Source organism: Hylaeus volcanicus, chromosome 6 (assembly GCF_026283585.1).
Source record: "Hylaeus volcanicus isolate JK05 chromosome 6, UHH_iyHylVolc1.0_haploid, whole genome shotgun sequence".
Lineage (NCBI taxonomy): Eukaryota > Metazoa > Arthropoda > Insecta > Hymenoptera > Colletidae > Hylaeus > Hylaeus volcanicus.
In genome coordinates, this window is record NC_071981.1 from 15,651,155 (window position 1) to 15,667,228 (window position 16,074).

Sequence of the window (16,074 nt, forward strand, 5' to 3'; positions counted from 1 at the left end):
ACTTAAAAGGAAGTGGTTAGTAAAACCGCAATCGCTACCTCCTTTCTCACATTAACACTTCGGACTCGGTTTAATAAGAAAAGTACTGCAGTCCTGTTAAGTAGGGAAACCGGTGTACTTTTATAATGATAATATAAACAGTAGTTTCTTAAAACACATACAAATAAGTAAGTTTCCATTTGAGAAAAATGCCTTCACGAGGTTCTTATCAAGTTACTAGTAAGGAAGAAGGCGAAGCAGCAGAACGAGATCAATCTTACAGAAGTTGCGTTCTAGCATTAGTAATATTTTTCTTCTTATGTATTCTTCTCATCATCGTCAGTTTACCATGGAAACATCATACCCACCATTATGAACACCAAGATGAATATTTGAGGAAAACACAGGTAAGTTTCTTAAAAGTACGATTCTAAAATAAAGCTCCTAATGATAAGTCTATCGGTATAGCAACATCAACAGGGCCACGAGCGTCGCCCAGAAGGAACGACAACCACAACGGAATCGGTTAAACATTATTTAGACAATCATACTTTTTCGTATGAACCGGAAGATCTAAATACAACAACTTCAAAATTTGAAGTATCTACCCAAAACTATAATGTAACAAGTGTTACAAGCATAATAAATAGCTCGTCTGAATTTGAGAAGCCTTTATACAATGAAAGTACTACAGAACGAGAAATATCAACATTGCCAGTAACCGACGTACAATTGTACGAAGAGTCTTCCACGACTGAGACGATCTCATTATTCGAGAACTTTAATTCTACAGAAACTACTTCTTCGAGTTTAACTACAGAAGGGTACAGCGAGAAAAATATTAATGAATCTGAAATCTATACCACGCAACCCTCCACGTCGACGGATTCAAATATTGTTAGCGAACAGACTTCTTCAGATATGTATGAAACTACAACGGGTAGCGTTATCATGTCGACAACTGACAGTGAAGAAACAACTCGAATTGAAACTACTACCGATTATGTCTTAAATGCAACAACCGATTATACAACGATAAGTACATTGGGAGGTAGTATTACAGGAAGACCTACAACCACGACTTCTGAGTATCGACTTAAGAGACAAGTTTGCACAACAGGCGAATGTAAAAATATAGCCAGCAAAATGCTATTTTACATGAATCACACGGCCGATCCGTGTGACGATTTTTACGAATATGCTTGCGGTGGTTTTGAAGCAAATCCACAGACTATTCAAATGAATTTGGAAAATGCAGCTTATCAGCGTATATTACGTTCGTAACATTTTTTTTTTCAACATTCATTATGTATATACTTCAGCTATATACATATATAGGGTACCATAGGGTACTGAAATAGTTCGTTAAAAAGAAAAATGTTCAAAATATCAAACGAACAAACTAAAGCCAAACTTTAAAGGATTCAATATACAGGAGACAAAACATTTAGATTAATTCAAACTACTAAGATAAACTACTAGATCCCAAGTTTAATATTCTATATATAAAATATCTTCTAATAAAATCTTACTGTTCAATTACTACACTTCCGATATTTATCTCAAATTCTATACTTTGGACCATTAGAAATGGAACACTTAGACAAATGCTAATAGTTCTCATTTTGGAACTGCTAAGATTAGATGTTTAGGTTTCATTTCACTTTCAGGACAATCGCAGAAGGACGTAAACAGTACTCCATCCTACCTTTTCACCAAGTATTACAACAGTTGCATGCAATACGAAAACATCAATTTAACAGAAAGGACAAAACTGGGTATGTGAGAAGGGGTATCTAACTAGTCTCTAACTTGAATATACATTTAATGTATGTACAATCGATAATAATATAATATTTTTGTTACAGCGAGGGGAGTGTTAGACAGGGTTGGAAAGTTTTACACTATCGACAGTTGGGCCAAAAATCATACAAACTTCACCGAGCTCGTTGCCAGATTACTTCTACACGACAGGTAAGACATTCAAACGAGACGACTGTGTACAAAAATACCGCAGGTCGCGTATTACTCGTATATTTTGCATTTTTTCTCGATTATCCAGCGCTTTGTTGTTCGACATTTCACCGGACATCGACGAATTTTCCTCGAAACAGTTCACCCTTAAGATAGGCCCTACAACGTACAAAAGTCACTTCGACGTAGAGGAAACGGAGGATCCCTGTTACACAAATCAATACGAAAGAGACCAAGAGACGGTTGATTTAGGGGAACTGTACAAAGAATACAAAACGTGTAAAGTACGGATATGTATATATGAATTCGCTAAAAAAACATGCTCCATCACTAAGTAATCTAATCCCCTTTTCCTCCCTTACATTCGATAGAACAATACAAAAAAATTTATAAAATCCATCACGGAAGCCTTGATAGCACTCGACGTTTTCAGCGAGTTGGACAATCCGTACAACATCACTCAATACGTACATACTACGGTTATCAACATTGATTTCGAAATCGTGCAGAATTTTTTTACGGTGAGTCTACTAAGTTTTCGCATTAACCCTTTTAGATTTAACTGCAATGACCTCTTTCTTATTGCCTAGTGTTACAAAAACTGGTAACCGATTTCTTTCCTTGTTTTTTTTGTATTTTTATGGTACCGAAAGAAAAATGTAGTGACCTTGAGATGACCTTGAATTAAGGTAAAATTAACTACTATTCTAATATACCAAATAAATCGTACAGCACTTAATTTGAAGTATTCGATATAATTTTACAACTACTATTAGATCTAAGTGTTCCGCGATCGAGATTAAATAAAAATCTATAATTACAAATAAGCTCATCTCTGTTTTGCCAAGGTACCATAAAAATTAAATTGTTTGGGAAGTTTTAAAATTCGAATTTACATTTGCTTTATAAGTAGTCTTAGCGGTTTTCTCGAGCACGATTCAAAGCGGCTTAAAGATAAGAGGGCTAAGGTTAATTGTTTCTCCTTGTGTTTCAGAATTATCCGTCTAAAGATAAGATTCGTGAGGCGTATCTGATGAAAAATTACACCCGCGTTTCAATTGAAAATCTGCAAGCAGCCACAAGTGTCGTAAGATAAAATATTTATATGTTCCATTGATTAACTATAATTAGGTCTAAACCAATTGACCGCAACAAAGTCATTGAGCGTATCCTTGCACCATTAGCGTTTAAACGCCTCGCCACCAGATATAGGCAAAATTACATTCCAATAATAAATAACGAATAAAATCAGCGTATAATAATTCCTCGGATAGGAATTTTGCCTATTACTCTATTCCTTGTAGCAAAAGAAGAGTTATGACGACACTGAACGCTTTGAGTGGTCAATTGGGTTTTATTCGACTGCGATCCCTTCAATGAAATAAATATATTCCGTGACATATGTTGTAGGTTGATTGGACGCATCTGATTTACGTGTTAACGAAGGCAAAAGTTCTACCGAATGCATATGTGCAGGTTTACTTCTACGATGCTCTGATTACAGGATTAAAAAATCTTGCGGAGTTTGAAGCTAGAGACGCAGCACAATTAAACAATGCATTGTTAGGATTGTATGCGCACAATCTTTATCACAAGGTACGATTCTTTCTCTACGATCAATTTTCGGATTGTCTTTTTAATAGATTTTTTTCTCCTAGCTAGTTTTATCAAAGCATACAAATCCTAAGGAACACTGTCTTCGGATAGTGTCTAATGTTCTAGTTCCGGAAGCTTCAAACTTGTATGTTTCTTCATTTTCAAATGAAGAACTCCTACACATGAATACGACTGTAAGAGATGACTTATAAACGCAAAGATTCTTTGGATTAATATAATTTTTTAAAGTAACTAATCATCACTGTACGAACTAATAGATACATAGTCTCTTCGAGGAACTGAAAGAAACGCTGAAATCAAAAGTAAATGAGGCAGAATGGGTGGTAGAAGGAGGACGTAACGAGTTGATTGCAAAAATAAATGACCTGAAAGTGACCGTACCGGATGTATCGTATTTTACTGATAGCGCATCGACTTACAGAAAAACTCACGCAAACGAGGTACGAAAAGATGCTTTAATTTTCAGAAAAACAATAACAAATGTCTGAGCAATATACGATAAGATACCTAGAAAAACTGTGTCTTCGAGATGTAAAAAATATTTACATTAAATAATAGTTTAACTTTAAGTTTAATTTTAGGTAAATCTGTCGGACAATTACTTCGAGAACTCTGTGACTTTAATGCAAAGATATCGAGTGCAGATATATACGGAATTATTTAAAAATTCAGGTGATCCTGAACAAATGTAAGGGTTTACAATTGGAAGTAAGTGTATGAAACATCTTTGAATTAATCTAATAAGCGGATTGATATATAGTTGGACGCATTACGCAACACCATTCCAATCTAAAGGGCTTGCAATTTACATACTAAATCTTGTTGTGATACCGTACGGTGTTATCGACTGGTCCATAAAATACGACAAACCCTCGTTTGATTACATAAGACTGGCAACACTTGGCAACGTTCTAGCGCACCAAATTGCCCATCATTTCGACGCAAATGGTACTTTAACAATACATAATAATCGTAATGTAAACGCGATCAACATTGTAACATTTACAACAGTAGATGCTTACGAACGTTAAGAAAAGTCTTATCATTCAAATATCCAACAATATGTATACCTTACTGCACACCAGGTATCTATTATTGGAATGGAACTCGCGATACGGAGTATTCTCTATTAAATGGCAATGACTATACGAACTCGAATTTCAAGGATTACATTCGTTGTCAACAGGATGAACTCTATGGAAGTCCTATAACAATGACGTTACCATCCACAGGACAGACCGTGTCTTGCGAGGTGAAATTATATATTTCTTTTCTCTATAAAATCGTTGTAATGTAAAAATATTACTTTAAAGTAAAACGATCGATTGGGGTTAGAGTGTTAAAAAATAAACACTATTCTTTTGCAAAAACGTTTCAGATTTCGCAATTGTCGCTAAATGAACGTTTATCCGAGACAATGGGACTTAGATTAGCGTACGATACTTTGGATCGATTGAGATCGCGTGAGGAAGTTCATCTTCCATGGCTTGAACTTGATTCTGATCAGTTATTCTATCTCACCTATGCTCAGGTACTCGTGTTACAGTGAAATTCATGGCATTAGCATTTTAAATCTACAATTATTAAGACAATTACCATAAACTAAACTTTTTCATTCACCATCTTCGCAGATGCACTGCACGAAGTCGTCACTTACGTCTTCGTATGTATCTCTGTACGAGGACGAGCAGTTACCGAGTCGCATTCGCATCTTTGTTTCTGCGTCTAACAATAGGCTCCTAGGCGACGCTTGGAAGTGTCCAGAGGGTTCAGGGATAATTCCCAGTTATACTTGCAGCGTATTTCCATATCTTCCGTCAAGCGATGTAACCGGAGTAACTCTGATGCGTAAATGATATAGCGACTGACTTTTATGAGGAAGCGTGATTTTATGGTCATTACGCACTTCATTTATTCCAGGAACGAGATTCTTTTTTGTTTCGAAACATTCACACGCAATAGACGCAATATGTAAAAATAAGATGAGCTCATATATTCATTGGCAACCTACTAAAGTTAAATACTCTCTTCTGTATGCTTCTATGATTCGACTAGAAATTTGATAGTGTAAACACATCAACCTTAAGTCGGCCGTTTTTTGTTGCGAACTTGGTTTTCCTTTTTCGTTTTTTTACAATTGCTTCTTTTCCAGCGTAGATTCTGTAGAGTGGACCATACTCCCTAGAACAGAGATGGGTTGCTACACGTGTATATTACTTTAGCATTTATTGAACCAATAATGAACTGAGCTCTGACAAAATGTTTATAAAATTTTCGATAATAAATACATGAACATATATATTAACTCAAGAATATTTTCAACCATGCACTCATATTCATGGATGTTTTCATATTATTATTACACTATGTATTTTTGACTGTTCCAAGTATGACATTATGTGAATACATACAAAACAGTCAGTTAGGTAATGACTCTAGAACGTTTAGGTGACACTCTTGTTTTATATTTAGTAGTTGTTAATTATAAATCAACAGCTCAGTACACTATCGGCTTAGTATGTTATTTATGCCTCAAAAGAATCTAGTAGACATTAACACATACCACCGCTTTGGGTTGCATCCACATGGCTGTTGCCTAGCTGGATAACTGACTGTTTTGAAGTAGCTTTCTTTTCCGTCTGAAAAGACGAGAGCCATGCAAGAGGCATACAAGAAACCACAAATAATCATTCAGTTAGTTACAAAATAAACTCCTACCTCAAAAAAAAGCCACATACCTCAAAGTATTGATGCCATAGAACACAGCCATAAACACAAAGAACCGAGACTAGAGATTGGCAAAGTAGCCATAAAAGAATGTTCAATGCCTGGGTGCGCTCAAATAATGCAGCACCATGTCTTATACACAGTAATGCCTCTGTAACCATAATTGCACCATAGACCCAACACTGTGTCCCTACTCTACTACATGTTGGATCTGTTACATACATGTAGTACTGCCTATAATTTTTATTGAAGTATCATAACTTTTGTAATAATATATTATGTAATAAAGTTTGTCAAATTTATTTTAAGGGGTTTTCTCATTCTTGAGATCCCAAAAAACCAAATTTTGCTTTTCTTAACATTCTTTGAAATAAAATTATGTCTTGCTTTATGTAAAACTTTATTTCTATATCTCATTTGGAAAGAATTCTCAAAAAGATTCCATATTCTAATATACTGAACTGAAAAGGCCCCTTAAAAATATATATTTAATAAAAGTATAACTTTCTTTACATAACCCCTTGCGTACCTAACAGATGGTGCAACAATTATCCCAACTAGTATCAATCTTGACACAACAAATGGATGAGAAGGTGGAAATTCATATACATGCTTCAAGAAAAATGTATTCAGTTCTGAAACCTGCCAGAAAATGACCAACTGACACAGTGCAACAAATCGCATGTATGTGCAAGTTGGATCTAGCCACCTGACAGCAGTCCAACTGCCAGGTGTAAACTGCAACATCGCTCTCTTCAACTTGCCAGTGGTGCTCTCAATGTCACGGATGCTTACCCACTTGTATTCTCGCATTTCCAATAGAGAGCAAATTTTTAATCCGACCCATATACCCAAACCATTACATACAACTACATCAAGTATGAAAGCATCCCACCAGCATTCAACAAAGTTTGGTAGTAAATGGGCAAATGCTATCTCTGTTACTTCCCACATAACGCTAATGGCCCAAAGAATACCAAGATGTCTAATAAGAATTGCTTTCAAAGTCCACCCTAAGAAATGAGCAGCTGCAAAAATGTCTAAATGGTTCCATATCTTCTCTAACGTAATGTCTGAACAATTAACACCGTATTCTTTATCCATATCTATATGAAACGACGCCAAGCCTGGATCTATCCACACAAAGATTTTTCTCACTGTATCGTAATCTTGAAATAGCAAAAACAACAGGCCCATTAAATACAAAACACTACAGCCAAAAACGAGTCTCCAAACGACAGGATGTGGTCTCGTAAATGGTCCATTAGGAAATGTGAGTATCGATATAATTAGAAAAAAAAATATGATGCAAAGTATTCCAGCCCAAATGTTGTCTTCGACATTGGTAGTATTCCTGCGTTAAATGAACATGAATATTTACAGTATTTTACATATGCCCAATGGGAACACGAAGAATTGAATTGAATATTCAATTACCTAGTAAAAGCTGAATATATTACAGCACCGATCGCGGTAAGTAGCAACGTAATGCTGTGTGGCCTATAGAAGAGTGTGATAGAGATATCTTCGACCGGTCTCTCATTGATATTTGGAAAACTGTCCGTGCTATGTCGCAATTTATGCCCTTCAATGTTGTCCGTGCTGCTCCGGCAATTCACAACCTCATTTTCGTCACTCTTGACAAGTCTCTCCGAGAGGCTGTCACCCGTAGACTCTTCGTTGGTCGGCATCCTCGTGTATTAATGAATCGTTTCAAATTCGTATCCTGGTCATTTCACGCGTTGTTTCACCACGCTTTTACCTCGCAGTTTTCATTTATCGTTAACACGCTATTGGGAAATTACAAACCACTTTGTCGCAGACGAATAGCGAACCAGGCAGGTAAAGTACTACGATGATCAATTCACTTCCGGTTGCAAAATCGAAGTCAAATAAGAGAGAAATATTTGACCAATCGTCTTGCAAATATGTCAGCTGATCGAATAAAAATCTTTGTCGCTTGAGGGGAAAGCCACTAGCGTTGACTATTCACAGCTAAATTTCGCGCGCAAAAAGAGTAGCAGCTTCAAGTTACATCAATCGATGTAAAGTAACAATGAAAATTAAAATAGCTTATCAACTTGGAGATTTTACTCTTATTTACACACAATACATTATATATTGCGTAATGGATAATAAATTCAGAAAAACGAATGACGACCCCTCCGCTGCTACTAGGCGGATGGAGACAACCTTAATTCTCCTTACACTTTGTATTTCCAAAAGAAAGATTAAACGCCGTTGAATCTCGTATCTCGAATTATATTGTCGATACGCGAAAGTACCTCAAGTAGAAGTTATGGCTATGAAATTTTCTTATTAATCTTTATTAATCCATTAATTCGAACTTGAGCGCGAAATTTAACCACGCATTTGATAGAAGGCGCCACATACTAGATTGCAACTTATAGTAAGTATGTGAAATTGGTCCCCCTGCTTTATAACATTATAGACACTATAGAAACAGCTGGCAGATGTCACGATTACTTCCACTTCCAACAAAGTAGTTCAACAATACGTTTTCACTTTCTCGTCGACGTTTCTACAGATTTTGTCGAAAGGATTTTATATTTATAAGGGAAAATGGCAGATTACTTGGACGCCGAAGCAGAGGAGAGTGAAGTGAGTATTAAAATATTTAATATGCGATGATGAGAGCATTTGATTTTACATAACCTAATATTTCACGATATTCCAGGAAGAGGAGGAACTCGATATCAATGAAAGGAGAAAGCTTAAAAAGTTAAAGGCTATGCAGGATAGCGACGACGAGGAAGATGATGACGAAGGTATCAAACGATCTGTGGGAATATTTCTGTAATGGGAGACTATTGTCTGCTTATTGTGGGTTTCCAGACTTAGCAATATTTTATAAGATTTTTCCACCTTATAGATTCCTTCTATGCAGTTACTTAATATCTATGTTTATACAAATTTACAAAAATTCATGTTTACAACTTTTATTGCCTTGTATTATTAGATTTTAAGAATTAAATAAAAAAATGAATTTTCATCTATTTTTTAAAATATAAATGAAATTACTAATATTTTTATAGCTTTAATTTTATCAATATTTTGAATAGGGCAAATTGATGGGCTTATTGATGATAATCCAATTGATGATGACAATGATGGTGAGGATAGCGATGCATCAGGTTCTGGGAAACGTAAAAAAAGTGATGATGAAGACTTTGATGACCGTTTGGAAGATGAAGATTACGATCTACTCGAAGAAAATTTAGGAGTCAAAGTTTCAAGGGTATGTAGAAAATGAAATTGCATGGCAAATATAAATGAAATGTAAATATAAATGTGAATATATATTAATGTAACTTTTATAACATAATTTTTCTTTTTAGAAACATCGTTTTAAGCGTCTGCGCAGAATACAAGATGAAGAATCAGAAGGAGAAGAAGATGGAGAGACAGATGAAAGGAACGCTATTGCTAATGAATTGTTTCAAGGGTCTGGAGATGAAGATGAGGAAAGAAGTGAAATTAGTCATAGACCAGAAGTGGAAGCATTTGATGAAGAGGAAAGTGAAGATGAAGATGATTTTATTGTAGATGGTGACGGATTACCCATATCTGAAAGGAAGAAGAAAAAGAAACATATTTTTTCAGACGCTGCTTTGCAAGAAGCTCAAGATATATTTGGTGTCGATTTTGATTATGACGAATTTGGGAAGTATGGAGAAGATGAATTCGAAGAAGAAGAGGATGAAGCAGAAGATGAATACCTTCAAGAAGATGGAGAAGACCGACCAAGACGATCAAAGAAACATTTTAAGAAAAAAAGCACAAAGAAGAGCATTTTTGAAATATATGAGCCTAGTGAACTTATACGCGGACATTTTACTGATGTGGATAACGAGATTCGTACTACAGACATTCCTGAACGTATGCAACTTCGTACTACTCCAATTACACCAACAGCTGAAGGTTCAGATGAATTGGATCTTGAGGCAGAGTGGATATACAAGCAAGCATTTTGTCAACCGACAATTTCAGTACAAGATTCTCATTTAAATGAAGAAGCCAAAGAAAGAGCTAAAAAGGGCCCACAAACTGTCGGAAAAATTAAGAAATCTTTGGATTTCATGCGTAATCAAAATTTTGAAGTTCCTTTCATTTCATTTTATAGGAAGGAATATGTTTTACCAGAATTAAATATCAATGATTTGTGGAAAATATATAAATTCGACACAAAATGGTGTCAACTTAAGCAGAGGAAAGAGAGTTTATTGAGATTATTTGAAAAGATGAGAAATTTTCAATTGGATGAAATTATGAAAAATCCTGATGCTCCATTACCTGATAACATACGACTCATTAAAGATGATGATCTTGAACGGCTTGAAAATGCTCAAACTTTTGAAGAAGTGAGTGATATTTATCAGCACTTTATGCTTTATTATAGTCACAATATTTCGGCAATGCAGGAAGACATTCGTAAAAAGGAAAAAGAAGCACGGAAGAAAGCTAGAATTGAAAAAAGAAAACAACAAATTGCAGCAGCTGAGGAAAATGGAATTCTTCTAGAAGAAAATATCGATGTGGAAGATGATGACGACGATGTGGACGATGGATTAAAACAGCCAATTAGAAAAGGTCCTTATTCTCTGTGTAGAAAAGCTCGTTTAGATGGACTTGCTAAAAAGTTTGGCCTTACACCGGTACACTTTGCCGAAAATCTCCGAGATAATTATCAACGTCACGAAGTAGAGCAAGAACCAACAGAACCAACTGTAGCAGCCGAAGAATATTGTTCAGATATTTTTAAAACAAACGAAGAAGTGCTTAGAGCTGTGCAATTAATGGTTGCGTTTCAATTGGCACATGAGCCGTTAGTACGTAAATGCGTTAGAGAAATGTATATGGAAAGAGCAAAGTTGTCTGTAAGACCAACCAAAAAGGGGATAAAGGAAATTGACGAAGGTCATCCCATTTTTACATTAAAATATCTGAAAGACAAGCCTGTGCGAGATCTTGTTGGAGATCAATTTTTAAAACTAATTATAGCAGAAGAAGAAAAATTAATTACAATTTCCTTCAGTGATATGATAGAAGGAAATACGACCAATAATTATATCGACGAAATAAAACAATTATACTACAGGGACGAATTTAGTAAAAGCGTACAAGATTGGAATGCATTGAGAACTGGCAGTGTTGAAATAGCTTTAAACCGTATCGTAATACCACATCTAAAGAAAGAATTGCGATCCATTCTTACAGTAGAGGCAAAAGAATGCGTTATGAAAGCTTGTTGCCGCAAAATGTATAATTGGATCAAAATTGCTCCATACAGTTGCAGATTCCCAGAGGAAGAAGATGAAGATTGGAATACCAGTAAAGGAATCCGAGTGATGGGTTTAGCTTATGTATCTGATCCGTCTGTATCTGCTTTTGCGTGCATAATTGCTCCAGATGGAGAGTGTACTGATTACCTGAGATTATCTCATTTATTAAAACGCAAAAACAGTTTTAGAGAAAATGAAAAAATGATGAAGGAGGCCGATTTATTAGCAATTAAGAATTTCATTGCTACGAAAAAACCACACGTTATTGTGGTAAGCGGTGAATCTAGAGACGCATTAATGATAGTAGCCGATATAAAGGAATGTCTTACCAATTTAGCAGAAGAGGAACAATTTCCTAACATACAAGTTGAGATATGTGATAACGAGTTAGCGAAAGTTTATGCGAACAGTAACAAAGGTACATCTGAGTTTAGAGATTATCCAGATTTATTGAGGCAAGCTATATCTTTGGCAAGAAGAATGCAAGATCCTCTATTAGAGTTCTCTCAATTGTGTACTGTAGACGAAGAAATAATGTGCCTTAAATATCACCCTTTGCAAGATCAATTACCAAAAGAAGATCTTATAGAAAATTTATACTTGGAATTTATAAACCGCGTGAACGAAGTAGGAGTAGATTTAAATCGAACAGTTCAAGAGCCTTACACAGCGAACTTATTACAATTTGTATGTGGTTTAGGTGCCAGAAAGGCACAATCGCTGATTAAGATCCTAAAGCAAACTAATCAGAGACTAGAAAACAGAACACAACTTATAACTGCTTGTCACATGGGCCCTAAGGTGTTCGTTAATTGTGCTGGTTTTATTAAGATAGACACAAATAGTTTAGGAGATAGTACCGAAGCGTATGTAGAAGTCTTGGATGGTTCACGTGTACATCCAGAGACGTACGAATGGGCAAGAAAAATGGCGGTGGACGCGCTAGAATACGACGACGAAGATGCAAATCCTGCCGGTGCGTTGGAAGAAATACTTGAATCTCCAGAAAGATTAAAAGATTTAGATCTGGATGCCTTCGCTGAAGAGCTTGAAAGACAGGGTTTTGGAAACAAGTGCATTACCCTTTACGATATAAGAGCTGAATTGAATTCTAGATACAAAGATCTCCGTGTACCCTATCAACCTCTAGATACAGAGAAATTATTTGATGTTCTGACGAAAGAGACCCCAGAAACGTTTTATGTTGGTAAATTGGTCATGGCGACAGTCGTTGGAATAAGCCATAGAAAGCCACAGGGAGATCAATTAGATCAAGCAAATCCTGTTAGAAACGACGAGACTGGTTTATGGCAATGTCCATTCTGTTTGAAGAACGACTTTCCAGAATTATCGGAAGTATGGAATCATTTCGATGCCGGTGCATGTCCTGGAAAGGCAACTGGAGTTCGTTTGAGATTAGATAATGGAGTCTCTGGCTACATTCACGTAAAAAATTTATCGGACAAACACGTCAATAATCCAGAGGAAAGAGTGCATGTTGGTCAAGTGATCCATTGTCGCATAATAAAAATAGAAGTGGATCGATTTAGCGTCGAATGTACTAGTAAATCGAGCGATCTTGCTGACAAAAATCGCGAATGGAGACCTCAAAAGGACGTCCACTATGACCTAGAGGCAGAAGAGAACGATACAAAAGTTGAAGAAGAAACAAAAAAAACGCAACAAAGACAAACTTATGTAAAGCGTGTTATAATTCACCCCAGTTTCCATAACATTAGCTTTGCAGAAGTTGAAAAGCTAATGCAAACAGTGAAACAAGGGGAAACTATAATACGTCCGAGCAGTAAAGGATCGGATCATTTGACAGTGACGTGGAAAGTCACGGACAAAATTCATCAACATATCGATATAAGAGAGGAGGGCAAAGAGAACGCATTTTCTTTAGGCCGCAGTTTGTGGATTGGCAACGAAGAGTTCGAAGATCTAGATGAAATAATTGCAAGACATATTAATCCAATGGCCGCGTATGCCTCGGAACTTTTAGATTTTAAATATTACAAATCACATGTGGAAGGTATTAAAGACAAAGCGGAAGAAATATTGAAAGAACAGAAAAAACAAAATCCTGGTGGAATACCGTATATTCTATCCGCTGCTAAAGTAAGATAATGGAGTCCGAATTATTCGATAATATTTACTTTCGAAATGTAATTGCTATGTTTTATATTTCAGAATTATCCTGGAAAATTTTTACTTTCGTATTTGCCACGAGTTCGTTGCCGCCATGAATATATCACTGTAACACCAGACGGATTTCGATACAGAGGTCAAATGTTTAGTAGAGTGAACGACTTATTCCGTTGGTTTAAAGAGCATTTTAGAGATCCTATACCTGGTCAATCTACGCCTGGTACACCACATGGAGGCATGACATCCAGAACACCATTCAGTGGTACTCCAGGAATTAATGGTAAATTTCGTACTATTGTTATAGCATTAAAATGTTACAATAATTGTTATTTTATCGTAATGGAAATTCTTTTTGCAATTTAGGAGTGAATCCAGATGCGATACAGAAAGTAGCCCAGAGTATGCCACATCACATGTTACATTCTCTCTCGAAGGTAGCAAGCCAAACTCCGCATAATTATCCACCGTGTACACCAGGAACTGCCAGTGTTAATAATTATGGTGGAATTTATGGAAGCACACCTTACACGCCTTCAGGCCAGACACCATTTATGACTCCGTATCATACGCCACATCATACACCTCACCATCCTCAGACTCCGAGTCATAATCAAGGACAGTTCTTACAACCAATCCCAACCGCAACAAATTCAAATTCGCATAGACCTGCTAGATCTCAAAGACCCGTTTCATCGGACGCAACGAATTGGACAAAGGCTGCGGAAGCTTGGGCTCGTGCAAAGCAAACTCCTTCGAAAAACTTGTAAGTTCATATTTAAAACAGGCATCGATATTAGAACTGGAATAAAATATTATTTTTTTGATTTTAGTAACAGTACTCCAAGATACGATGATTCTAGAAGAACGCCACGGAATCAAGAGACTCAAAATGAAAGAACAACTCCACGGAATAATAGAAACCCATCTGTTCGTACTCCGTCTTACAGATCTCCCAAAGGGACTCCGTTTACGAATTCTAGTCCTCGGAGTATGTCAATAAGCGGAGATGCCACTCCTTTGTATGATGAAAATTGGTAAAGACAATATGTTCTACGTATGTCTAGGACAATTAGTTACCTAAAACTGTACTCTGTTCTATGAAAAAAGATCCGAGTAAACTGACACATAATGAATGATCTTTCGTTTGCCCGTTGGCATAGGTCATTTTCTACAATATGAAGTATTTATTACAAGTACAAATTTTTGGGAGGAATTTTTCCAGAATTTTATTACGAATTATCAATCATAACTCGGTACAGAAATCTTTAAGTTACGCGAAACATAAGAACAGAATGAAACGATTCGTGTAATATAGATTTTGTATTTCATTGTAGTGAAACATTCTCTTTTTTTTTTTCGTAGAAATGTTCAACATTCTCTTTTTTTTTTATGTAACGTAATATTTAGAACATTCTACCTCAGTAAAATTATACATTTAAACGGTTATTGTTAAAAAAAAAAACGCCTATACAGTTTTGCTCAATACATCATATTACGATTTAGTTTCATAAATTATGACATTCAGATACAAAGATACTGCCCTAATTATTAAGTATGCATAAGTTTTATTTCTACAAGAAATTATTTGATACAAATGTATTACTATAAGCATATGCAATTTTGACATATATTTTACTATAAAAGAATAGTAATATTAAATATATACTAAGTAAAACGTTTTTTCTTAGTGTAATTGGAATGACTCGTTTATCATCCCAGTATCCATTTATTATCTCTATTGAAATATCGAAACAAACAATAAAAAGTAATTTATATTGGCGATTAGTAATTGAAAACTAATTGAACAACACCAACCAACTTGAAATAATTAGCGAAAGTAAAATTTGCAACTTTTAGTTCAAATCTGTAGGAATACATAGTGCTTCTTGTAAAACCATCGAAACCAGTTATAACGACTCAGCCATATTTGGAACGGATTTTTACGTTCGTATGGTCGCACAACGGTCACAACGTCCCACACATATCGGTACACACGTTAGCAGAGATGCATAGACATACATATGATTCATCCAGAATGAATCTTTTTTAAACTGTGTAACTGCGTTGCAGTCGAAAATATAGACGCTTGTATTTTCGAGAAGCTTCCCTATCACACACAAACAATGGATACATCCATTACAAATTTACAAAAATTGTCATCGAAATTATTGGGTTATTTACAAATTTAGTGAAAGAACGTTCTTTGTTTCAAATTCATGACATTATTTGTTAAGTGCTAATGAACTTAGTTTTGCTCTTTCACTCTGCTTCAATACAATTTTTGTACATTTTACATTAAAACAAATAAGAACGACAATTTTCA

At 35.6% G+C, this 16,074-nt stretch overlaps 3 protein-coding genes across 3 annotated transcripts; 2 read left to right on the forward strand and 1 right to left on the reverse strand.

Annotated features, from left to right (window-relative positions):
* Positions 1–13: 13 nt before the first annotated feature.
* On the forward strand, positions 14–5,426 carry LOC128878547 (endothelin-converting enzyme homolog). Its single transcript, XM_054126834.1, has 15 exons — positions 14–401; positions 448–1,255; positions 1,650–1,757; positions 1,848–1,953; positions 2,042–2,237; positions 2,325–2,474; positions 2,948–3,040; positions 3,364–3,549; positions 3,612–3,743; positions 3,828–4,010; positions 4,152–4,258; positions 4,331–4,518; positions 4,656–4,822; positions 4,949–5,101; positions 5,202–5,426. The coding sequence occupies exons 1-15, from the start codon at positions 189–191 to the stop codon at positions 5,424–5,426; spliced, it is 3,015 nt and encodes a 1,004-aa protein (XP_053982809.1). The 5' UTR covers positions 14–188.
* A 9-nt stretch (positions 5,427–5,435) lies between these two features.
* On the reverse strand, positions 5,436–8,156 carry LOC128878136 (phosphatidylserine synthase-like). The gene is made up of 5 exons (XM_054126060.1): positions 7,735–8,156; positions 6,827–7,651; positions 6,309–6,531; positions 6,134–6,209; positions 5,436–5,751 (listed from the first exon to the last, which is right to left on the reverse strand). The coding sequence occupies exons 1-5, from the start codon at positions 7,986–7,988 to the stop codon at positions 5,702–5,704; spliced, it is 1,428 nt and encodes a 475-aa protein (XP_053982035.1). The 5' UTR covers positions 7,989–8,156; the 3' UTR covers positions 5,436–5,701.
* Positions 8,157–8,758: 602 nt separating this feature from the next.
* Positions 8,759–15,430, forward strand: LOC128877901 (transcription elongation factor SPT6-like). The gene is made up of 7 exons (XM_054125540.1): positions 8,759–8,919; positions 8,996–9,086; positions 9,381–9,556; positions 9,657–13,721; positions 13,794–14,031; positions 14,115–14,514; positions 14,582–15,430. The coding sequence occupies exons 1-7, from the start codon at positions 8,881–8,883 to the stop codon at positions 14,787–14,789; spliced, it is 5,217 nt and encodes a 1,738-aa protein (XP_053981515.1). The 5' UTR covers positions 8,759–8,880; the 3' UTR covers positions 14,790–15,430.
* Positions 15,431–16,074: the final 644 nt, after the last annotated feature.